The sequence below is a fragment of the Anabrus simplex genome, chromosome 2 (assembly GCF_040414725.1).
Source record: "Anabrus simplex isolate iqAnaSimp1 chromosome 2, ASM4041472v1, whole genome shotgun sequence".
Taxonomy (NCBI): Eukaryota; Metazoa; Arthropoda; class Insecta; order Orthoptera; family Tettigoniidae; genus Anabrus; species Anabrus simplex.
In genome coordinates, this window is record NC_090266.1 from 289,430,108 (window position 1) to 289,455,287 (window position 25,180).

General features: G+C 37.7%; 1 protein-coding gene and 1 pseudogene across 1 annotated transcript in view; one reads left to right on the plus strand and one right to left on the minus strand.

Annotated features, from left to right (window-relative positions):
- The window catches only part of ScpX (Sterol carrier protein X-related thiolase), a 242,404-nt gene that overhangs the window by 13,227 nt on the left and 203,997 nt on the right, over positions 1-25,180 (minus strand). Inside the window, exon 8 of the mRNA XM_067140605.2 lies at positions 18,813-19,042. Within this exon, the coding sequence (XP_066996706.1) occupies positions 18,813-19,042 (230 nt within the window). The remainder of the gene's footprint in view (positions 1-18,812; positions 19,043-25,180) is intronic.
- Positions 2,865-11,172, plus strand: LOC137498589 (craniofacial development protein 2-like; annotated as a pseudogene).

The following is a 25,180-nucleotide window of genomic DNA, read 5'->3' on the forward strand; positions in this document are numbered from 1 at the left end:
ATACTTTGCCTGGTATACAAATCAATGCGATACCTCGACAGTTGTTGCAATCCTTCCTGTTCCCTTGCTTATAGATAGGTGCAATTACTGCTTGTGTCCAATCTGAAGGTACCTTACCAACACTCCACGCTAATTTTACTACTCTATGAAGCCATTTCATCCCTGCCTTCCCACTATACTTCACCAATTCAGTCTAATTTCATCTATTCCTGCTGCTTTATGATAATGGAGTCTATTTACCATCCTTTCCACTTCCTCAAGCATAATTTCACCAACATCATTTTCCTCCTCCCCATGAGCCTGGCTGTTCACAACACCACCAGGAAGATTTCCATTTACGTTGAGAAGATGTTCAAAATATTCCCTCCACCTCTCTGGTGATTCCCTGGGATCTATTATGAGTTCACCTGAATTACACAAAACACTGTTCATTTCCTTTTTCCCCTCCCTTCGTAAGCTTCTTCATTACTGTCCAGAAAGGTTTCCCTGCTTCTTGACCTAGCCTTTCCAGGTTTTTACCAAAATCTTTCCAAGTCTTCTTTTTGGATTCAACAACTATTTGTTTTGCTGTGTTTCTTTCATCTACGTATAATTCCCTGTCTGCCTCGCCCCTTATTTGGAGCTATTTCTGATAAGCCTTCTTTTTACGTTTACAAGCTGCTCTCACTTCATCATTCCACCAAGATGTTCGCCTTTTCCCATCTTTACACACAGTTGTTCCCAGGCATTTCCTTGCTGTTTCTACTACAGCATCCCTGTATGCCACCCATTCACTTTCTATATCCTGAACCTGCTTACTGTCTACTGTTCGAAACTTCTCACTAATCATATCCTGGTAAAAAAATTATTGTTTGCTACAAAAAGTTAATAATGAGAAACATGAAATTCTAGGTGCAAGGCTCATCTCTAAAGATAATAAGCAACTTGACATTTTTGGGGTTTACAGGCCTGGAAAAGGTGGTGCTGATGCTGATTAATTTTAAAGTTATGTAGAAAATGACATCGAAAGGAACGCGATTGTAGCGGGTGATCACCATGTTCCAGAGGTTAATTTTTTTTATTTTTTACAATTTGCTTAACGTTGCACCGACAGAGATAGGTCTTATAGCGACGATGAGATAGGAAAGGCCTAGGAGTGGGAAGAAAGCAGCTATGGCCTTAATGAAGGTACAGCCCCAGCAATTGCCTGGTGTGAAAATGGGAAACCACGGAAAAACATCTTCAGGGCTGCCGACAGTGGGGCTCGAACCCACTATCTCCCAGATGCAACCTCACAGCTGCACGACCCTAACCACATGGCCAACGCGCCTGGTAGAAGGTTAATGTGGAAGGTACTGCAAATGACAGAGGAATCAAAAAAATGATGGAAGTATAATCTGGATGTGGTGCTGGTAATACTAGATGAGCTCTATAGAGAAACTGAATTAAGAGATTATATAAATTTCTGCTGTAGATAAAAATAAATTTGACAGAAAGGAAGGTTGTAAAAGTAGATTTTAATATATATTTATTTGTTTACAATTTGCTTTATGTCGTACTGACACAGATAGGTCTTATGGTGATGATGGGATAGGAAAGGGTGAGGTGTGGGATGGAAGAGGCCATGGCCTTAATTAATAAACAGCCCCAGCATTTGCCTAGTGTGAAAATCGGGTACCACGGAAAACTATCTTCAGGGCTGCCTACAGTGGGGTTCGAACCCATGATCACCCAAACGCAAGCCCACAGCTGCTCAACCTTAACTGCAAAGCCACTTGCTCGGTATGTAAAAGCAGGACTAATGGGCAATACCATATTGCTGATAAGACAGGCATATAGCTCTTTAGAGAAACTGAAGTAATAGATGGTATAAGTCATCATGAAGCTTTTTACATCATAGAAATCGATGCGACAGAAAGAAAGGTTGTAAAAGTAGGACTGTTAAGGCAGTATCATACAGCTGATAAGACGGGCATGACAGAGTTTAGGAAAATTAATTATGATCCACAGAAAATGGTAAATAAAAATGTAAACTGTCTGCGGGATGGATTTAAAGCAACTGTTGACAAATGTGAAAATGGGTATGTACTTATAAAGTTTGTAAAGAACGAGAGAAATGGTTGTGGAAGGAGAAACTGAAGGAACTTGCTAGGAATTTGAATCCAGCGAAGCAGTCAGCTAAGGATAACAGGATGGCAAGCATATATTGGCAGTCACACAGATTTTAGTGAAACATGGAAGTGTATGTATAGGTACTATAAGGCATTGAAAGGGGGGTAGCAGCCTTTCAGTAGTTGCAAGGGCGGCAGTCTAGATGATTGACTGGTACGGCCTTGTAATAATACTCAACATGGCTTAGTTGTGTTGATACTGCTACACGGGTGAAAGCAAGGGAAACTACAGCCATAACTAACCCCCGAGGACATGCAGCTCTCTCTGTATGAATGATGTACTGATGACGGCTTCCTCCCGGGTAAAATATTCCGGAGGTAAACTAGTCCCCCATTGGGATCCCCGGGTGGGGACTACACGAAGAGGGAGCAATCATCAGGAAGATGGATACTGACATTCTGCGAGTCGGAGCATGGAATGTTAGAAGTTTGAATCGTTGTGGTAGGTTAGAGAATCTGAAAAGGGAGATGGATAGACTAAAGTTAGATGTAGTTGGTATAAGTGAAGTACGTTGGCAGGAAGAAGAGGATTTTGTCAGGCAACTACCGAATTATCAACACCAAATCAAACAGGGGAAATGCAGGAGTTGGTTTAATAATGAATAAGAAAACAAGGCAGCGGGTAAGCTACTGTACAACGACCAGCATAGTGAAAGAATTATTGCCGTCAAGATAGACACCAAATCAATGCCCACCACAATAGTGCAGGTCTATATGCATACTAGTTCAGCGGATGATGAGGAAATCGAAACAATATATGAAGAGTTAGAAGATTTAATACAATATGTAAAAGGTGACGAGAATCTAATTGTGATGGGAGACTGGAATGCAGTGGTAGGCCAAAGAAGAGAAGGTAATACAGTAGGACAATTTGGATTGGGTCAAAGGAACGATAGAGGAAGTCCGCTGGTTGAATTCCGCACTGATCATAATTTAGTCCTTGCCAATACTTGGTTCAAACACCACAAATGACGGCTGTATACGTGGACGAGACCTGGAGACACTGGAAGGTATCAAATAGACTTCATTATGATTAGGCAGAGATTCAGAAACCAGATGTTGGATTGCAAAACTTTCCCAGGAGCAGACGTGGACTGTGACCACAACTTGCTGGTCATGAAATGCCATCTGAAGTTGAAGAAATTGAAGAAAGGAAAGAATGCAAAAAGATGGGATCTACACAAGTTGAAAGAAAAGAGTGTGAGGGATTGTTTCAAGGAACATGCTGCACAAGGGCTAAATGAAAAGGCTGAAGGAAACACAATAGACGATGAGTGGATAGTCATGAAGAATGAAGTCAGTAGAGCTGCTGAAGAAATGTTAAGAAGGAAGAAGAGATCAGCAAAGAATCAGTGGATAACTCGGGAGATAGTAGACCTGATTGATGAACGACGAAAATACAAGAATGCTAGAAATGAAGAGGGCAGAAAAGAATAGAGGTGATTAAAGAATCAAGTGGATAGAAAGTGCAAGGTAGCTAAGGAAGAATGGCGGAAGGAGAAGTGTAAGGATGTCGAAGGTTGTATGGTCCTGGGAAAGGTAGATGCTGCATACAGGAAAATCAAGGAAACCTTTGGAGAAAGGAAATCTAGGTGTATGAATATTAAGAGCTCAGATGGAAAGCCACTTCTAGGGAAAGAAGACAAAGCAGAAAGATGGCAGGAGCATATCCAACAGTTGTATCAAGGTAAAGGTGTAGATAATTTGGTTCTGGAACATGAAGAGGCTGTTGATGCTGATGAAATGGGAGACCCAATTTTGAGGTCAGAGTTTGACAGAGCTGTGAGTGACTTAAATAGGAACAAGACACCTGGAATTGATGACATTCCCTCTGAATTACTGACTGCCTTAGGAGAAACCAGCATGGCAAGGTTATTCCATTTAGTGTGTAAGATGTATGAGACAGGAGATGTCCCACCCGATTATCGGCAGAATATTGTTATACCTATTCCAAAGAAAGCCGGTGCTGACAAGTGTGAAAACTACTGCACCATTAGTTTAGTATCTCATGCCTGCAAAATTTTAACATGTATTATTGACAGAAGAATAGAAAAACAAGTTGAGACTGAGTTGGGAGAAGATAAATTTGGCTTCAGGAGAAACTTAGGAACACATGAAGCAATCCTGACTTTATGTCTGATCTTAGAGGATCGAATCAAGAAGGACAAGCCCACGTACATGGCATTCATAGATCTAGAAAAAGCATTCGATAATGTTGATTTAAGATTCTGAAGATGATTGGGATCAGATACCGAGAACGAAGAATTATCTACAATCTGTATAAAAATCAGTCTGCAGTGATAAGAATCGAGGGCTTTGAAAAAGAAGCAGCAATCCAGAAAGGAGTGAGGCAAGGCTGCAGTTTGTCCCCTCTCCTTTTCAATGTTTACATAGAACAGGCAATAAAGGAAATCAAAGAGAAATTTGGAAAGGGAATCACAATCCAAGGAGAGGAAATCAAAACCTTGAGATTTGCCGATGATATTATTTTATCTGAGACTGCAGAAGATCTTGAGAAGTTGCTGAATGGTATGGACGAAGTCTTGGGTAAGATGAAAATAAATAAGTCCAAAACAAAAGTAATGGAGTGCAGTCGAACGAAGGCAGAAAATATTAGATTAGGAAATGAAGTCTTAAAGGAAGTAGATGAATATTGTTTCTTGGGTAGTAAAATAAGTAACGATGGCAGAAGTAAGGAGGACATAAAATGCAGACTAGCACAAGCAAGGCAGAGCTTTCTTAAGAAAAGAAATTTGCTTACTTCAAACATTGATATAGGAAGTGGAAAGATGTTTTTAAAGACTTTCGTGTGGAGCGTGGCATTGTATGGAAGTGAAACATGGATGATAACTAGCTCAGAAAGAAAGAGAATAAAAGCTTTTGAAATGTGGTGTTACAGAAGAATGTTGAAGGTGAGATGGATAGAACGAATCCCGAATGAAGATACTGAATCGAATTGGGGAGAGGAGATTGATTTGGCTAAATTTGACGAGAAGAACAGATAGAATGATAGGACACATCTTAAGACATCCAGGACTTCTTCAATTGGTTTTTGAAGGAAGTGTAGGTGATAAGAACGGTAGGGGTAGACCAAGGTATGAATATGACAAGCCAATTAGAGCAGATGTAGGATGCAATAGTTACGTAGAAATGAGAAGGTTAGCACAGGATAGGGTGGCAAGGAGAGCTGCATCAAACCAGTCTATGGACTGATGACTCAAACAACACACCAACAAGGCAAAAACAGATTATGAAAAGGATATTCCAGGTACTTTTAATGATCAAGGGGAATGTATATGTGAGAATTTACAGAAGGCAGAAATATTCAGTCAGCAGTATGTAAAGATTGTTGGTTACAAAGATAATGTTCAAGTAGAGGAGATGACTATTAATACTAACAAAGTATTGAAATATACCTACAATAACAAATACATTTACAATAAGATACAAAATTTGAAAACTAGGAAAGCAGCTGGAACTGATAATATTTACGGGGATAAGTAATGGCAAGAAGTGGAATCAGATGATGTTATTCTCTACAGAGTAATAAATAAGTTACAAGATTGTGAGCGGCTGCAGGGTGACCTCGATAGTGTTCTGAGATGGACAGTGGATAATGGTATGATGATAAACGGGGTTAAAAGTCAGGTTGTGAGTTTCACAAATAGGAAAAGTCCTCTCAGTTTTAATTACTGCATTGATGGAGTGAAAGTTCCTTTTGGGGATCATTGTAAGTACCTAGGTGTTAATATAAGAAAAGACCTTCATTGGGGTAATCACATAAATATGATTGTTAATAAAGGGTACAGATCTCAGCACATGGTTATGAGGGTATTTAGGGGTTGTAGTAAGGATGCAAAGGAGAGGGCATATAAGTCTCTAGTAAGACCCCCAACTAGAGTATGGTTCCAGTGTATGGGATCCTCACCAGGATTACTTGATTCAAGAACTGGAAAAAATCCAAAGAAAAACAGCTCGATTTGTTCTGGGTGATTTTCGACAAAAGAGTAGCGTTACAAAAATGTTGCAAAGTTTGGGCTGGGAAGATTTGGGAGAAAGGAGACGAGCTGCTCGATTAAATGGTATGTTCCGAGCTGTCAGAGGAGAGATGGCGTGGGAGGACATCAGTAGACGAATAAGTTTGAGTGGTGTCTTTAAAAGTAGGAAAGATCACAATATGAAGATAAAGTTGGAATTCAAGAGGACAAATTGGGGCAAATATTCGTTTATAGGAAGGGGAGTTAGGGATTGGAATAACTTACTAAAGGAAATTTTAAATAATTTTCCAATTTCTTTGCGATCATTTAAGAAAAGGCTAGGAAAACAACAGATAGGGAATCTGCCGCCTGGGCGACTGCCCTAAATGCAGATTAGTAGTGATTGATTGATTGATTGATTGGCTGGGATTAGTACCATATCTGAAGTATTTATCTGATTACTGTTTGCATGAAACAGCTATACCAAAGGAATGGAGTGTTGCTATAGTAGAACCTGTTTATAAAGGAAGGGGTGATAAACATAAAGCCAATAATTATAAGCCAGTCAGCTTGACGAGTGCTGCATGTATGCGTTGGGAAAGCATTCTTTCTGAATATACTGGATATGTTTGCAAAATTACTAGGAGGCATTTCATGTTTAGGAAAAGTTATTCCACTGAAGCACAACTTGTGATTCCAGCAGGATACAGCAGATATTTTTAGTTTCAGAAAGTCAATGGTGTGTATCGGGATTGACTATCTAAGGCTATTTATAGTGTAGATCATGGGAGACTACTGACAAAAATAAGTGCAACTGGACTAGATAGAAGAGTGACTGAATGAATAGCTAAATGGGAGGCTATATTTGTAGAAAACAGCACTCAAAGAATTAGAATAGGCAAAGCATTATCTGATCCTGTAATCATGACGATGGGAGTTCCTGAAGGCAGGATTATTGGACCATTATATGTTCTTATATACAGTATACTGTACAAATGATAGGAGTAAAGATGATTAATGTCATTGGTTTTATGTCCCACTAACTGCTTTTACGGTTTTCAGAGGTGGTTAGGCGCTGGAGGTTTGTCCCGTGGGAGTTCCTTTTTTTTTTTTTTTTTTTTTTTTTTTTATTTATTTGCTTTACGTCATACCGACACAGGGCGACGAGAGGGAGGGACGAGGGAGTTCTTTTATGTGGCGATAAATCTTGCAATGCGACTATATTAAAGCACCTTCACATATTACTGCACTGAGCCAGGATCGAACCTGCCGTACTAGACTCGGAAAGCCTCTTCTTAACCATTTGAGCCACTCATCGTGGTTATGAGTACAGAACTGGAATCAGTGTACTTTTTGCAGATGATGTCATAATACACAGAGTAATAAATAAATTATAAGATTGTGAACAACTGCAAAATGACCTTGAAAATGTTGTGAGTTGGACAGCAGACAATGGTATGATGGTAAACAGGATGAAATGTCAGGTTGTGAGTTTTACAAAGAGATAAGTCCTCTGAGTTTTAATTATTGTGTTGATGGGGGTGATAGTACCCATTGTAAGTACCTAGGTGTTAATGTAAGGAAAGATCTTCATTGGGGTAATCACATGAACGGAATTGTAAACAAAGGTTACACATCTCGTCATATAGTCCCGAGGGTATTTTGGAGTTGTAGTAAGGATGTAAAGAAGGCATATAAGACTGTTAAGAATATGGTTTCAGCATGAGACCCTCACCAAGATTACTTGATTTGAGAACTGGAAAAAATCCAAAGAAATGCAACTCGATTTGTTCTGAGTGTTTTCCAAAAAGAAAAAAAAAAGTGGCATTACCAAAATATTGCAAACTTTGGACTGGGAAGACGTGGGAAAAAGAAAGGAGGTGCTTGACTAAGTAGTACATCTCACTTAGTTTACAAAAGGAGTATATTTATTATCCCACCTATCCAATACAATTAATACCACGTTATGTGGTTACATAAACATAGAAATTCTAAATTTTATGGGGACATGTTTCGCCCTTCTTTTATGGGCATCATCAGCCTTATTTAATCTTAAAACAAACATTGTTTAGAGGACAATGACATTTATAATTTATAAAAATTGAACTGTGATTTCTTATGGTAATAACACTAAGGAATAGTAGTTGTAAAATATGATGCTGGGACATGACATATACAACATATGTTAGAATCATTGTAAACAAATTTAAAATCTTGTCCAAAAGAAAATTTGTGTCATATAAAATTCTAAAAACGGCTCATGTCTGACACTTAAGTGGATCCTCTTTGTAAGAAAATTCGAGCATATATTGCTTGGGGCAGTTGTCAACACAAGTTTTCAAGAGACTAGAATGGTTGAAACATTGAGGTTGAATTTTGTTCATTTTTTTTGCAAATTTAAAGACATTATTAAAGAAATCTATATTTCTTTTGAACGAACAAGATCAACAAAGACTCATAAACATTAATCCTAATGTCCCTGTAGCAAGAGCCCTTTCTAAAGTACGTAAGAATTACATCCCAATACGTCCCATTATTAACTACCGTAACAGTCCAACCTATAACGCTTCTATGTATATTCATGGCTTCCTTAAGAAACATTACACATTTAAGAACAAGCAACCTTTAAAGAATTCCATTGATTTTTGTGAGATACTAAATAAGTTCAATCTACAACCTTATCACACAACATGCTCCTTTGACGTGATTAACATGTACTCAAATATTCCGACCAGAGACACTGTCAACATCATCTATAATAACATCTGTAAACATGGCCTCAGCAAAATGGAGATCGACGAGTTCACGACACTATTACATTTTGTTTCAGACAACTATTTCACTTTTAATAAGAAAATTTATAAACAGAACGGTCTAGCGATGGGTGACCCAATTTCGGGCATCCTAGCTGATATTTACATGGACATGATTGAACACACAAAAATCAGAACTAATATTAAAGGAATTTGTTTATGGTTGAGGTACATGGATGATATGTTCGTAATAATTGATAGGAATGTCACCAATAGCAGCGAAGTATTAGAAAGCTTAAATAATATCAACCCTAACGTACATTTCACTAAGGAAGATGAAGACAAAGGCTCCTTCAATTTCTTAGACATAAAGGTCACCCGAACTAATAACACCTTTGAGTTTCAGATTCACAGAAAGCCTACACATTCTTCCGTAACCATAAATAATTCCTCACTACACCCCGGTTCTCAGATACGTGGAACACTTCAATGCGGAAAAGCAAATTATAAATATTCGGCAATGAGCACGCATATGAAGGAAACTGGTCACCATTTTACTTCAATAGAAAAGGATTTCACAACAATCAGGAATACAAACAAAGGTGAACTTCTAAATGAATTAGAGAATATATATATTTTTCTGGACAAAACATTTAATAAAGGTCGGAACTTTAACAATGATTACGGAAGTCACGAGTCCCTTATATACGTTAATGCCTAAGTTATTAAAAACAGTCAATCCAAATCGGAACAGAGTCCCACGAATATTTAAATACTTTGAATCAAAAACTCCCCTTATCTCACCGAATACTAAGCCCGCACTTGCCCCTCCAAACAATCCCCCTCCCACATTAACATCGACATGTAATGCTCCGCCTACCTCCGCTTCCCCTCCTCCTCTATCACATCGATACAACACGAGGAGTAGGAACTCCAGACAGATCAATGCTGCTAATACATTAAGACAGACATACAGTAATTATGGCGAATGAGTAAGTACCCGTTTTACATAATACATAATTCTTGGGCATTAACATATGATTTAAACACACACATCAAACTCGTTCCTTTTTTGTTCCTTTACAGTATAACCACATTCTTTTCCTCCGTGTTCTACATCTTCTAGAAGGGCTACATTTTCACGTGACAGTCAAACACACCTGTCAAATACTCTGATATACTCGTCTCAAAAGCAGCTTCAACCAGCACATCAATGTCTTTTTGCATTGGTTATTAGTGATGGGACATTCGATTCATTTTACTGAATCGATTAATTTGATTCCGTTCACATTACTGAATCGATACAGTGAATCACGGCACATTAGTCACCGCTCCTACTGCATCTGTGTAGTATGTACTGGTTTCAGCATTCAGTGCTTGCTGCTGCCATCTGGTCTTCATACTACGAACTCCTTTCTTAGAAAAAAATGCTAGTTACTCTAATACATCGAAGGTTTCTGGCGACGCAGGATGGGAAAGGTCTAGGATTAGGAAGGTAGCAGCCATGGCCTTAATTAAGGTACAGTCCCAGCATTTTCTGGTGTGAAAATGGGGAAACTACGGAAAACGGCTGCCGACGGTGGGATTCAAACCCACCATCCCCCGAGTGCAAGCGCAAAGCTACGCGATACTAACCGCACGTCCAACTCGCTCAGTCATTTTTGAAAATATGTATTTTTCTATCAGCTGAGGATTTTTTAAAAATTGTCATATTCTGTATAGGCTACATGAGCTGTACAGTGGCCCGCTGGTTTTCTGATTCAACATACTGTTTGTTGTTAAGTTATTGTGTCAGTCGACTCACTTACTGTCCACATATGATTGAAGTCTTGTGCAACGATGTGCCATATGAACTGAGAGAATACTGAGCTGCTCTTCCCAATATAAAACAGGTACTTTTGAGTGGTCATGAGCATGACTCATAGTCATAGGGCAGGCTAGAGTCGAGTTTAATTGCCAAATGTCAACTAAGTTATAATATTAAGATTCATTAAACTAATAAATAATAAATAAATAAATAAATAAATAAATAAATAAATAAATAAATAAATAAATAAATAAACTAATAGCCTACCTACTTACTAGCTACTTCAGAATTATGTTTTGACTACCTTTTTAACACTGCAAATAAATCCATCTATTATTTAAACCTCCCTGTAAGTAGAGGAGAGTGAATGCAAGTGGGTATTATTTTTTTATAGCATAAGATTCTTTCATTGTACCATGGCTCTCTATGTCTCGCTGCAGCGGAAGCTCGGCTCTCCGCCAGTGTCCAGTGTTGTAGCATTATGATCTAACAACATAAAACCAATTGTATTGAAAAGGTGGAATAAAAAATCACAATATTGTAAGCATATTATAGCAAATTCAATAAGGGTCTAATCATGAGATTAGTTACATGTAAAGTGTCCAGTGTGCCGATAAGGAGCCGTGTGTATTTTGTGTCTCACTGAGCCGTGCTTGTTCATGATTCTTTTGGTGTGCCATGGGTCACTGTATGTCTCGCTGCAGCAGAAGCTCGGCTCTCCGCCAGTGTCCAGTGTGCCGATAAGGAGCCGTGTATTTTGTGTCTCACTGAGCTGTGCTCGTTCACGATTCTTTCGATGTGCCATGATTCACCGTCTCGCTGCAGCGGAAGCTCGGCTCCCCTTCAGTAACTGCGCCACTCAGCATTGTCCGCTGGGAGTAAGCTGAATCGTGTGCCGTGAGCTCGCCCTTCCTGTGAATCGATTCACTTGAATGAATCGATACACTGCTTCGAATCATGCATTCAGTAGCCAACACTATTGGTTATATCACAATAATTTTTGGATCAATCAACTTAAGAAGATAATTTTATAACATTCGCCTTTTCTCCTGGCCAATATTTTTTAGTGCCAGTTCGCAAAACTTAAACAAAATTCAACCTCAATATTTCAACCATTCTAGTCTATTGAAAACTTGTGTTGACAACTGCCGCAAGCAAGTATATGTTTGAATTTTCTTACGAAGATCATCCACTTCAGTGTCACACATGAGCCGTTTTTAGAATTTTATGACACAAATTTTCTCTTGGACAAGATTTTAAATTTGTTCACAATAATTCTAACATGTGTTGTATATGTCATGTCCCAACATCATATTTTATAAATACCATTCCTTAGTGTTATTACCATAAGAATACACAGTTCAATTTTTATAAATTATAAATGTCAATGTCCTTTAAATAATGTTTGTTTTAAGATTAAATAAGGCTGATGATGCCCAATAAAAGAAGGGCGAAACATGTCCCAATAAAATTTAGAATTTCTATGTTTATTTAACCACAACGTGGTATTAATATTATTGAATAGGTGGGGTAATAAATATACTCCTTTTGTAAACTAACTGAGATCGCTGTTTTCAATACGGAACAAAAATGAGAGTGGTGGTTTGTAAGTACTACATTCCAAGCTTTCAGTGGAGAGATGATGTGGAATTATATTAGTAGAAGAATAAATTTGGGTTGTGTTTTTAAAAGTAGGAAAGATCACAAAATGAAGTTAAAGTAGGTATTCAAGATGACAATTTGGGACAAATAGTCCTTTATAGGAAGAGGAGTTAGGGATTGGAATAAGTTACCAAGGGAGGCATTACGATAACTTTCAAATTCTCTGAAATTATTTAAGAAAAGACTAGGTTAACAAATGATAGGGAATCTGCCACCTGGGCAACTGCCCTAATTGCAGATCATTGGTGACTGACTGTGATCTATCCATCAACATCTCTGTTGGGTTTCTCTGGCTAAGAAGACAGACTGACCGGAGGCTGAGAGACATGAAGCAGAGTTTGTAACTGTTAGGTTTTTCAGTTTATTGAAAGTAATTTATGAATAAATTAATAAGTAAATAAATTTAGAAATGAAAACGAAAACATATAACAGAATTATACCTGAAAAGGAAACAACCTAATTAAAACAAACAACAACAAAAAACAGAAATGACAGCATTATTTGAATGAACTTAAATTTCAAGAAACAAACTGCAATGTCATGTATATAGGCCAAACAAAACTCAATTTCCACACCAGATACAAAGAACACCAAAATGCAATCAAATAAAATTGGAATTCAGCCTTTGCAAAGCACATGTATGACAACACACTCCAAGCCAAAGAAATCAACACAGATCTAAAAATTTACACATTGAAAAAAAAAAAAAAAAAAAAAAAAAAAAAAAAAAAAAAAAAAAAAAAAAAATAATAATAATAATAATAATAATAATAATAATAATAATAATAATAATAATAATAATAATAATAATAATAATAATAATAATAATAATAATAATAATAATAATAATAATAATAATAATAATAATAATAATAATAATAATAATAATAATAATAATAATAATAATAATAATAATAATAATAATAATAATAATAATAATAATAATAATAATAATAATAATAATAATAATAATAATAATAATAATAATAATAATAATAATAATAAGGGGAGCATATAAAATTAGTTTGGCATGTCATTGACATCGCTAAGAAGGACTGCTTTCCGTTACCCCAAATAGAAGACACCTTATCTAGAGCCCAGTGGTTCTGAAACCCGGACCTAAACTTGGGTATTGGCAGCTGGTACTGCACCCAGAGGGCAAGGAGAAGACTGCATTCTTCACCAGCCAGGGGTTATGGCAGTTGGAAAACCTCTGGAAGATTGTTCTACTGACTACGAGATGCTCTACTACAACTGAACCCTAGGAAGTGCCAACAATTCTAGCAGGAGGTATGCTACCTAAGCCACATTGTGTCATTGGAAGGAGTAGCTACTAACCTGGAAAAACTAGAAGCCGTTAGAGACTGGCCTGTGCTAAAAGCTGGAGTCGAGATATTTTCTCGACCTGTGCACTTAGTTCATAATCAGGCTTTGCCAACATCTCCAAGCCACTCATGCAGCTAACAGAGGAGAAATGGTGTCCCTGGAGGCAGACACTGTGTTTCGCTCATCAAGGAATCCCCGTGCTCAGTACCTATCATGGGTTATCACAAGCCTGGAGAGAAGTTTGTCAACACAGACACCAGCAATGTGGGGTTTGGTGCTGTGCTATCAAAGATAGACTACTGCGGTCAATAGTTCCATCTACGCGTGACCATTCTGCCTTGACGTGGCTCCTGAACTTGAAAAAACCTGAAGGGACAGAAAGCTCGGTGGGTGGAAGTCCTACAAGAATAAGACTTCACTGCCGAGGACTGTTAGGGAAGGAAATACTGCAAAAATGATGCCCTGTTCAGGAGACCCCACCCTGAGAATTACTCATGATCAGAAGGTTGAGAGGCAGGCGGGTACAGTTGACATCTAGGCCGAGAAAACTGTGCAGCAGAAGGCTGGGACTGTGCTGCACTGAGGAGGGCGCAGCTTGTGGACAAGGATAGATCCCGTGACGAGTTCAGTCGGGACAGTGACCAGCATGAAAGGACACCGTCAAACATAAATCAGTGTACAAAGCATACTAGGCTCAGTGGAATTCCCTATAGGTCGATGAGTAACTGTTGATGTGTATAAGGGAGTTGGTCGATGGCAAGAAGAAAGTTGCCCAACTGATAATTGCTGGGATAAAAGGATTGAAGTGGTGGCTGAGCTGCATCTAACCTACAGAAAATCTTGGGGTCAATAAAACTCTGGATTGGGTAAGTCAGCTAGAATTCCAGAAGCTGTTACACCCAAGGGAAGACTTTTTCTGGCAAATTACATTATTAAAATAGAAAAATTATTAGAAAGAACAAATTTCAAGAGGGTCATAAATTCTTCGATTTCTTGTCTGTTCAATTTACTGTGGTTGACGAGATTTTCTTTAATTAAATTGTTAGTGCTTGATATGGTGACACTAGAGTACATGTTTGAAATAAGTTATCAAAAGAGTGTAACATATGACAGAGTTGTAATTTAAAAATTTTTGCCATATTGCAAAACTTGACAACAATGTTGACAGAATTGTATTAGTGAAAGTGTAATGTTTTTTTAAAGAAAACTATGGGTACACTGAGAAATTTTGCAAGTAGAACTATTCTTAAAGTTAATGATGGGTCTGATAGGGATAACTTCATTATGGATTTTGAGTGGGGCTCTGAATGTTGGGAGTCTTTGGGTTCACATGCAGTAAAAACTATGTGGAGTGGAGAAGTTGAACACGAGTGAACTTGTGATTAACTGTACATAACAGTTCAATAAATGTTGTGTATAGTAAAACACACTACCCCTCTGTGCAGTAATTTTAGTTTTAAGGACCCTGATAACCAGTCACAATGCAGTACTCCCATCACCATCAATCTGCGCTACAGTAAACTTTATCTCAGTATCAATCAGACAAAATATATCAGCTGCATCACAGATTCCTAGTTACTAAGTACTATGGAAATCAAGAAACACTGCTGTTTCAAGAATGCCCTGATTCAGCTATTAGAGAATAACAATTAGATCCTTAACATAGCAGCTTTTCAATGCTGATATCCTTTACATAGTGATCAGAAATAACAATGAATGATAATGGCATAATTACAGCCTTCTTTAACACTTCATGTCTTTTGTTCATTACCAACACAACAGTCAGAAAGGCAGTTATATTTAATGATGATGATGATGATGATGATCTGTCTGTAATGTTATGAAACAAATCCACTGCAGCACAGAGAACACAGAAATGATTCAGAACATTATAAATCAAAGCAAAAAAGGTATGCAAGAATAATGGAATCCAATCGAAAATCTTACATGCACACATTTAGATCACAATGCAGTCACAAATTTTCCTTACGATATTAAAGAACACCACATCAATTGCCAGGGAACAGAATGGTAAAACAAAAAGAATCTGAAAACCATAACTGTACCGAACACTAAACAAATTACAACTATTCCAAATAATATTATTTCAAGAACTGTCGACATCACTGATGACATTCACAGACTAGGAATCCAAACTAATGGACAAAGCCCTGTAGTACAACTTCCAATATGACTGCAACACAAATAACCTAAGAGAAAGAGGGCAAGCTCGTACTTTTAAACAACTCTTGATATTGTGTTCAAAGTAACAGGATATCCAGTTATATGTGAAATCCAAATAAGGACAGAATTCTCATTAAAAAAACATTGACAGGGAACGGATTTGAATATACAGCTCTGAGATGACAGGATTGTGTCACAGGAAGTTCACTGCATTGACATTGGATTAACCCCAAGGTGTATTTGTAATTGACGCTGATTTCTCGGCATCTGTACCTGCTAGGCTATCTGTCATTTACAGAAATGTTCATTAAGCAGTCATTTGGCATGTGCACAGTGGACTTAGACTTGCATTGCAATGCAAACCTTCAACTGGTGATCTCAAGCTGGTCTTAAGTCTTGTGCAGATTCAGCGATACCGCCTTGTAAAGCCCATTTAAATTCACCTGCGAAGCGCTCTAACTGGTTAAATTCAGCAGCTAATAAAATTACAACAGGTAAGATATCAAATTATTCTTTTCAAATTTTTTATCAGTATGGGAAACCTTGTTTGTTGCTTGTAGTTTTAAGGGGCCTAACATCGAAGGTCATTGGCCCAGTATGGGAAACCCTCTTAATGCTCATATATACTTTGTTCACACTGTTTCAGACCACCCTACATGCACTATGTGATCAAAGTATCCGGACACCTGGCTGAACATGACGTACAAGTTCATGGCACCTCCATTGGTAATGCTGGAATTCAATATGGTGTTGGCCCATCCTTAGCCTTGATGGCAGCTTCCAACTCTCACAGGCATACGTTCAATTAGGTGCTGGAAGGTTGCTTGGGGAATGGCAGCCCATTCTTCACGGAGCGCTGCACTGAGGAGAGGTAGTGATGACGGTTGGCGTGCCCTGGCACGAAGTCGGCATTCCAAAACATCCCAAAGGTGTTCTATAGGATTCAGGCCAGGACTCTGTGCAGGCCAGTCCATGACAGGGATGTTATTTTCGTGTAACCACTCTGCCACAGGCCGTGCGTTATGAACAGGTGCTCGATCGTGTTGAAAGATGCAATCGCCACCTCCGAACTGCTCTTCAACAGTGGGAAGCAAGAAGATGCTTAAAACATCAATGTAGGCCTGTGCTATGATAGTGCCATGCAAAACAAGGGGTGCAAGTCCCCTCCATGAAAAGCGCCACCACACCATAACACCACCTCCTCCGAATTTTACTGTTGGCACTACACACGCTAGCAGATGATGTTCACCGGGCATTCGCCATACCCACACCCTGCCATTGGATCGCCACATTGCGTACCGTGATTCGTCACTCCACACAACGTTTTTCCACTGTTCAATCGTCCAATGTTTACTCTCCTTACACCAAGCGAGGCGTCGTTTGGCACTGACCTGCGTGATGTGTGGCTTATGGGCAGCCGCTCGACCATGGAATCCAAGTTTTCTCACCTCCCACGGAATTGTCATAGTATTTGAAGCAGATCCTGATGCAGTTTCAAATTCCTGTGTGATGGTCTGGATAGATGCCTGCCTATTACACTTTACGACCCTCTTCAACTGTCAGCAGTCTCTGTCAGTCAACAGACAAGGTCGGTCTGTACGCTTTCGTGCTGTATGTGTCCCTTCACATTTCCACTTCACTATCACATCAGAAACAATGGACCTAGGGATGTTTAGGAGTGTGGAAATCTCGTGTACAGACTTCTGACACAAGTGACACCCAATCACCTGACCACGTTTGAAGTCCGTGAGTTCCGCGGAGCGCCCTATTCTGCTCTCTCACGATGTCTGACTACTGAGGTCGCTGCTATGGAGTACCTGGCAGTAAGTGGCAGCACAGTGCACTTAAGATGAAAAACGTATGTTTTAGGGAGGTGTCCGGATACTTTTGATCACATAGTGTATATATTCTAGACATAAAGAAAGCCCACTACATCTGGCACCTTGATCCATAACAATTCAAAACCACAGAATGCAACACAAGCTCTCAACATTCCGATTCAAGTTGTACAGACATGACAACACACCACTCTCCAGGGAAGATTACATGAAGAACTATACATCTAGACTATTTTTCTTTCTTTGCATATCAGAAGTACACTTGTGGTCCATGTTAGGAATACCTCCACAAAAGATTAATTCTTGGACCTTATTGTTTGAACAAAGTTGTTCTCATTCTGAAACATGCACTATGATGGTAGAAATATTGAGAAACTTATAAAAAATGCAATACATTGTTCTCCATTAAAGAATTCATTACAGAAGGCATATTTTCAAATTCTGAATATATGAAATGGACATTTTTTTCTTCTAGCCATAAACATTCATGAGTTAAGCAAAAACTAATTTTCAAATTGGCAAGGATCACACTGCAATTAAATTATTAGTTTAAAAAAAATATATCACTCACACCTTCTTAATCTACTTTTCAACATAATCTCCATTTCATTGCACATATTTTCCCCCACCATTTAGCAAACTTGAAAATACTTTTGCTATGAAGATGGTTTTGGATGCTTGTATCTTCATCTTTTAAGTGTTTGACCAATCTCTTAACACCACTAGCATACATCAACGAATGTATACAAGTCTGCGGTGAAGTTCAGCGGCAGGCATTTCCTCTTTAACAAGGAAATTTAATGACAGCACACTGCCGAAACAAACATCACTCTTAGCCATTTTGTAAAATCTGCTTGTTCTCATGCAATCAAAGCTAATGACAACAAAATACCTCAATGCGCCATGTAAAGCCTCTCGATTGTATATGGTTATACTATACTGATGGATTCTGATATTTGGAAAATTATTGCTCATTTTCAATAAGACATTCGTTTTAAAAGGCAATCAAAGGGATTTCAGCTAAAACATAAAATCATTTTAATAAGCAATGGATGGATGTAGTTTTTGCAAGGTTCAATGATTTTTGACATTCTAAAAAATTTCTGATCACTTACCTTTACCATTATATTGCACACTTCCTTTTCCCGTTTTCGCATTAACAATCCAATATCCTTCGACACCTCCTGGACCATTCTTGACTTTGAAGGCATAAATTCCTCGTACCTTCTCAATGAGATTATCCTTATCTTCCTGCATAGCTTTTTCCAGTGCGTTGAAGAGAACTGAAGCTTTGAAGCCATCAGGAGAAGGAGCTGTGCTAGTGAGATTTAGACCCAATGAAGAGCTAGAAACACAGAGGGATTTATTATCCTCATTACTCCATCATATGATAAAAACTTAAAGATGATCCGTATAGTGTTACACTTTATAAGTAAAATGGGTCCACTTACTCAATATAAGGCTAATGACACACAACAATATTTTCTCAATAATTAGTTACATTATCATCACATTATTAGCACATGGGACTAATACACAATATTTTAACATTAAGTGATTCATTAGAGAATAATTTATCGACTGACAAGTGTTTGAAGTAAAGAAGAGGTTATTGCATATTTAACCTGTAAATTTTGTAAAAATTCTTAATTCTCAAAAGGTATTATCAAGAATTGCATAAAAATTTACTTTTTATTCAAAATTAGCTGAGTATTCTCATGAAGGTATCATACCCATGACAAAAATACATTATAAAGGTAAAAATTAGGTCAAATTTTGAAATTTAAGTTTTTCAAAAATAATCAAAACTTCGTACACATGTAAATGAAGAAAATGAAACTCTATTGCAATTATAGTCACTCGCATGTTCTCTATTCACCTGTGTGCTATGGAAAAACAGGGATTTACCTCCAAAAATGTAAGCAGGAGAATGTTTTTCCTCAGTGTGTGCATTTTAATTAAAATTGTCTTTGCATTCTTAGAGCAACCACTACATTACAGCCTGGCATCAAAAGGGTTAAAATCTGTCTGTGATGAAAAACTTTATGACACTCATGTCCACAAGTCACAAAACATTATACCGTAAATTTAAAATACTAGCAAGATACTGTGGAATGTTCAATCTTGACTTGCTTGGTCTTGAGAAATAACCTTTATATACTTGTAAATGATCAAGAGGGACATGTATTATTACCGAGATGAGTAGCGGTCCAATAGGTGTTAATCTGTCGATACGAATCAGACCAGATGTGTGTAACGAAAGATAAACATCTAAACCGCTGTGGAGAAACAAAAAGGCAGACAATAAACCCCCCCCCCCCTTTCCATCCCTCTCTTACTCTTACACAATTCCAAGGGAGTCTTATGTCAGCGACAAAGTGCAGCACTCTGATTGTTAGATTTTAGGAAAGGCTGGCGGTGCGGGCTCAGGTTGCGGGACGAGTGAGGAAGGGGAAGCCATCAGGGGAAGTGGGGATAATGGAGGACTGGTGGGGGCATTGCAGCTTCTGCTCTTATTGGAATTGTGTTCTCTGCAAACTGAGGTAATTATATCCAAAAAAAATATTATGTTTCTCGGATACTTCATTAAGATTTCAATTAGGGTTAAAGTATTGTTCAAGATGAATGTAGCAACTCTAACTAAAGAAATAGAAATAATAATAATGTTATAGTTTTTACGTCCCACTAACTAATTTTTTACTATTGTCTGAGACGCTGATATACCAGAACTTTGCCCTGCTGGAGTTCTTTTACATGCCGGTAAATCTACCGACATGAGGCTGTAACATTTGAGCACCTTCAAATACCACTGGACTGAGCCAGGATCGAACCGGCCAAGTTTGGGTCAGAAGGCCAGTGCCTCAACCGTCGTAGCCACTCAACCTGGCTACTACAGAAACAATCCCAGGAAAATATATACTTCTTTTATGTTTAATGATAAGAATATAATATTAGATTACTAATATTTTCAAGAAACATAAACTAAATATAGTATACAGAACCAAGAATAATAATCCCTCCATATTTCATAACAATCATTTAGTAAATTCTGCTAGTTGATTCCTTAACTCGGGAGTGTATAAACTTTAATGTGAGGCAACATATAGGGGTCAGACAGGGCCAATGCCAAAAAATATAACAGTTTTTCGGCTACGAGTCTTACTTAAATCATCACTTCACGTCCATCAATCAAGACATGGATATTAAAATAAATAAAAAATCAACGAACAAACTCGATTAGCCTACATCACCAAAACTAAAAACTTTTTCTCAGAAAGGACCTTACATCCAAAATTCAGTGCAATCTTAAACAAGTTCTCAAAAATATTTCAAAAATGATCATGAAATCTCAAAACTCACCAACATGAATCCAGGACTCTCCAGAGCTAAAACTCAATCTAAAATCCACAAAGCTGGAATTCCCCATGAGACCAATCATCAATTTTAGGCCTATTCCTTTCTATAAAATTTTCCAGTTCATACAGTTTTTTAAAACAGAATTATTTGTTTTTAGCCAGAAGATCAGTAAAAAAAAAAAACACTATGGAATTATACAGTAATGTTACAGACATTAAAATACAACCACATCATTCTCCCCATTCTTTTGATATAGTCAATATATATTCCAGCATTCCTATTAGTGATACAATAGACATAATTAATAATTATTTAAAGAAGTTATGTAAACTGAGTCAACCCAAGATTGGAGAATTTACCACATTCATAAAACTGGTGCTGGATAATAACTATTTCAGTTTTGATAAAGTTATTTATCAACAAAATGGTTTATCCATGGGTTCTCCAGCTTCAGGGATTTTAGCTGATGTATATTTGGATTATCTTGAATACAATAAAAATGATCCAGTTTCAGGGACTTTAGCTGATGTATATTTGGATTATCTTGAATACAATAAAATTATCAACAATGATAACTTCAATAGTATACAGCAGGCTACTGGGCCAGGTACGCCGATGACATCTTTGCCATAACAGATCATAGATCTACAAAAATGACCATCACTCTCGATAAGCTTAACGCATTAGACCTTTGCATAGACTTCACCCTCGAGTTCAAAATTCATCAGTCCCTAAATTACTTAGACTTAACCATTATCCAACATTCGGATAATTTATCCTCTATTTATAGAAAGCCCTATGATCATCATCATCATCATCTTCATTTCCCGTTTCCAACTTCCTGGGTCGGGTTGTGAATCAAGGAACTCCATCGCTGCCTGTCTCTCCACCACTCTTCTCTTTTTTTAAGTACATCTTCTGGTTTTCCTCCCCTCTTCTCTATCCACTCCCACACTGAATCTGTCCACCTCTTTCGGGGTCTTTCTTGGGGTCTCTTTCCTGTTAACCTCTCTGAAAAAGCTTTCTTTGGCACTCTCTCTCTTCTCCCATTCTCACCGTATGCCCATACCACTTTAGCTTTGTTGTTTCTATCCTGTCTTGAAGTTTCAAGATTGCTGTCCTTTTCCTTATCTCTTCATCTCTAATTCTATCCTTTCTGGTCTTGCCCTCGATACCTCTTAGGAATTTCATCTCCACTGCCTGTATTCTACTCTCATTTTGTTGTAGTCCACGATCCAGCTGCATAGGTTAGTATGGGTTCATAATAGGTTTAATATAATACTTTCTTACATTTCTTCGGGACATCTTGGTTCCACAAAATACCCCTTACACTCTGGTAGAAGCTGTTTGCTTGTTGTATTCTTTTCCCAATTTCCTTGGTTATCTTTCCATTTTCTGCGATCACACTTCTCAAGTACTTGAAACTTCCACTTCCAGAATTTTACCATTCAGTTTTATCTTTCCTCTTCCTTCCTTCCTTCCTTCCTTCCTCTTGTCATCACTATTGTTTTACTTTTCTCTGTGCTTACTTTCATCCCAAATTAATCTATCTCTTGATTCCATACATCTACTTGTTTTTGCACTTCCGTTTCACCCTCACCCCATATCACTATATCATCCGCAAACAACATGGATTTTTTTTGCCTGTCTTCCCAATCTCTGTTTAATGTTCTTATGAATTTCATCCATGACTATGATGTATAGTATGGGGGATAGTACACTTCCCTGTTGGAGACCAGTTTCAACTTTAAACCATTTTTTGTTTTTCCTATACTAGTCTTCACACTACCAACACAATTTTTGTACATCACTTTTAGCATTTGCACTTCCACTCTGTTAACTTGCTTTTTCCTTAATGTGTCCCATACCCACTGTTAGGGCACACTGTCATAAGCTTTCTCAATGTTAATAAATGTCATCACTATGTCTTATCCAAACTTCCATCTTTTCTCCATCATATGTCTTAATGTAAACATTGATCTATCTTTCCTAAAACCATACTGTTCTTCTTCCATTTCTCCTTCTACCTTCCTCCTCAGTCTTCCTTCCAACACTCTCTCAAATATCTTAGCTACATGGGCAACAAGGGTGATCCCCCTGTAGTTATTTTATTCATTTTTATCACCTTTTTTGAATATAGAGATAATTAAACCCTTTCCCCACTCTTCTGGGATCTCTTTCTTCCTCCAGATTATTCTAAATAATCTATACAGCCACAGTAGCCCTATTGGTCCTGCTGCTTTTATCACTTCCGTAGTTACCTCATCCACTCCTGCTGCTTCACCGCTCTTTTGTATGGCTTCCACTATTTCTAACATCAATATCTCCTTTACTTGTTCTTCTTCTTTCCCCATTGTTTCTTCTTGCACCTTCTCATCTACCAGTTCACTGTATTTAATATTTAGCAATTCTGAGAAGTATTCTTCCCATCTTTTTAGTATGTCATCTCTTTTCGTCAACATCTGCCCTGTTTCAGTATTTACAAATTTGGTAACTTCCCTATTTTGTAAACTATTCTTCACCAAACCATACAAAAACTTTTTACTTCCCTTTATATCCTCTTGTAAAGTTTCTGTGAAACTTTCCCAGCACTTCCGTTTCTCTTTTGTTCTATTTTCTTACATACCTTTTTGGCTTCTTAATATTTCTTCCAATTCTCTGTACTATTGCTGCCTATCCACTTCCTCCAAGCCATTCGTATCTCTTTAACTGCTTCCTTTACCTTGCTGTTCCACCTTTTATAGAAAACCCTCACAAACTGCTAATACCATTCAGCAGGATTCATTACACCCCTGTTCGCATAAAAAGCCGCTTATTTTAGTATGATATACAGAGCATATACCATCCCTCTATCTAAAGGGGACCTTAGAAAAGAATTAAACACCATTCGGGCTATAGCTAAAAATTATGGATAAAATAAGTAATTTATCAATGAAGATAAAGAACCAGCGTTTTTCCACACTAACTAAAGAACTCCCAGGAAAGTATATACTTCTTTTATGTTTAACGATAAGAATATATATGAGATTACTAATATTTTCAAGAAACATAATCAAAATATAGCATACAGAACCAGTAATAATAATAATAATAATAATAATAATAATTCATACTTTATAACACTCATTAATAACTAGTTCGATAGAAGGCAGTTCGGTTTTAGGAAAGGTTATTCCACTGAAACCCAACTTGCAGGATTCCAGCAAGATATAGCAGATATCTTGGATTCAGGAGATCAAATGGACTGTATCGCAATTGACCTGTCTAAAGCATTTGATAGGGTGGATCATGGGAGACTACTGGCAAAAATGAGTGCAATTGGGCTAGACAAAAGAGTGACTGAATGGGTTGCTATATTTCTAGAAAATAGATCTCATAGAATTAGAGTAGGCAAAGCTTTATCTGACCCCGTAATAATTAAGAGGGGAATTCCTCAAGGCAGTATTATTAGACATTTATGTTTTCTTATATATATAAATGATATGAGTAAAGAAGTGGAATCAGAGGTTGTTAGCAACTGCAAAATGACCTCGATAACGTTGTGAGATGGACAGCAGGCAATGGTATGTTGATAAAAAGGGTTAAAAGTCAGGTTGTGAGTTTCAAAAATAGGGAAAGTCCTCTCAGTTTTAATTACTGCATTGATGGGGTGAAAGTTCGTTTTGGGGATCATTGTAAATATCTAGGCGATAATATTAGGAAAGATCTTCATTGGGGTAATCACATAAATGGGATTATAAATAAAGAGTACAGATCTCTGCACATGGTTATGAGGATGTTTAGGGGTTGTAGTAAGGATGTAAAGGAGAGAGCACCAACTAGAGTATGGTTCCAGTGTATGGAATGCCAAAAAATGTAACCGCTTTTCAGCTATGAGCCAACACATGTCTGACTCAAATCACCATTTCACATCCACCGATCGAGACCTGGATACTTTAAGAATGTAGACAAGGGCACCGTGCCAATATCTTTGAAAATTGCTACATTCATCTAGAACACCACTTTAACCCTAATTGCAATCCTAATGAAAAATCTGAAAAGCCTAACATTTTATTTGGTATTATTATCTCAGTTTGCAAATTACACAATTCCAATAAGAGCAGAAGCTGCAATGCCACCACCAGTC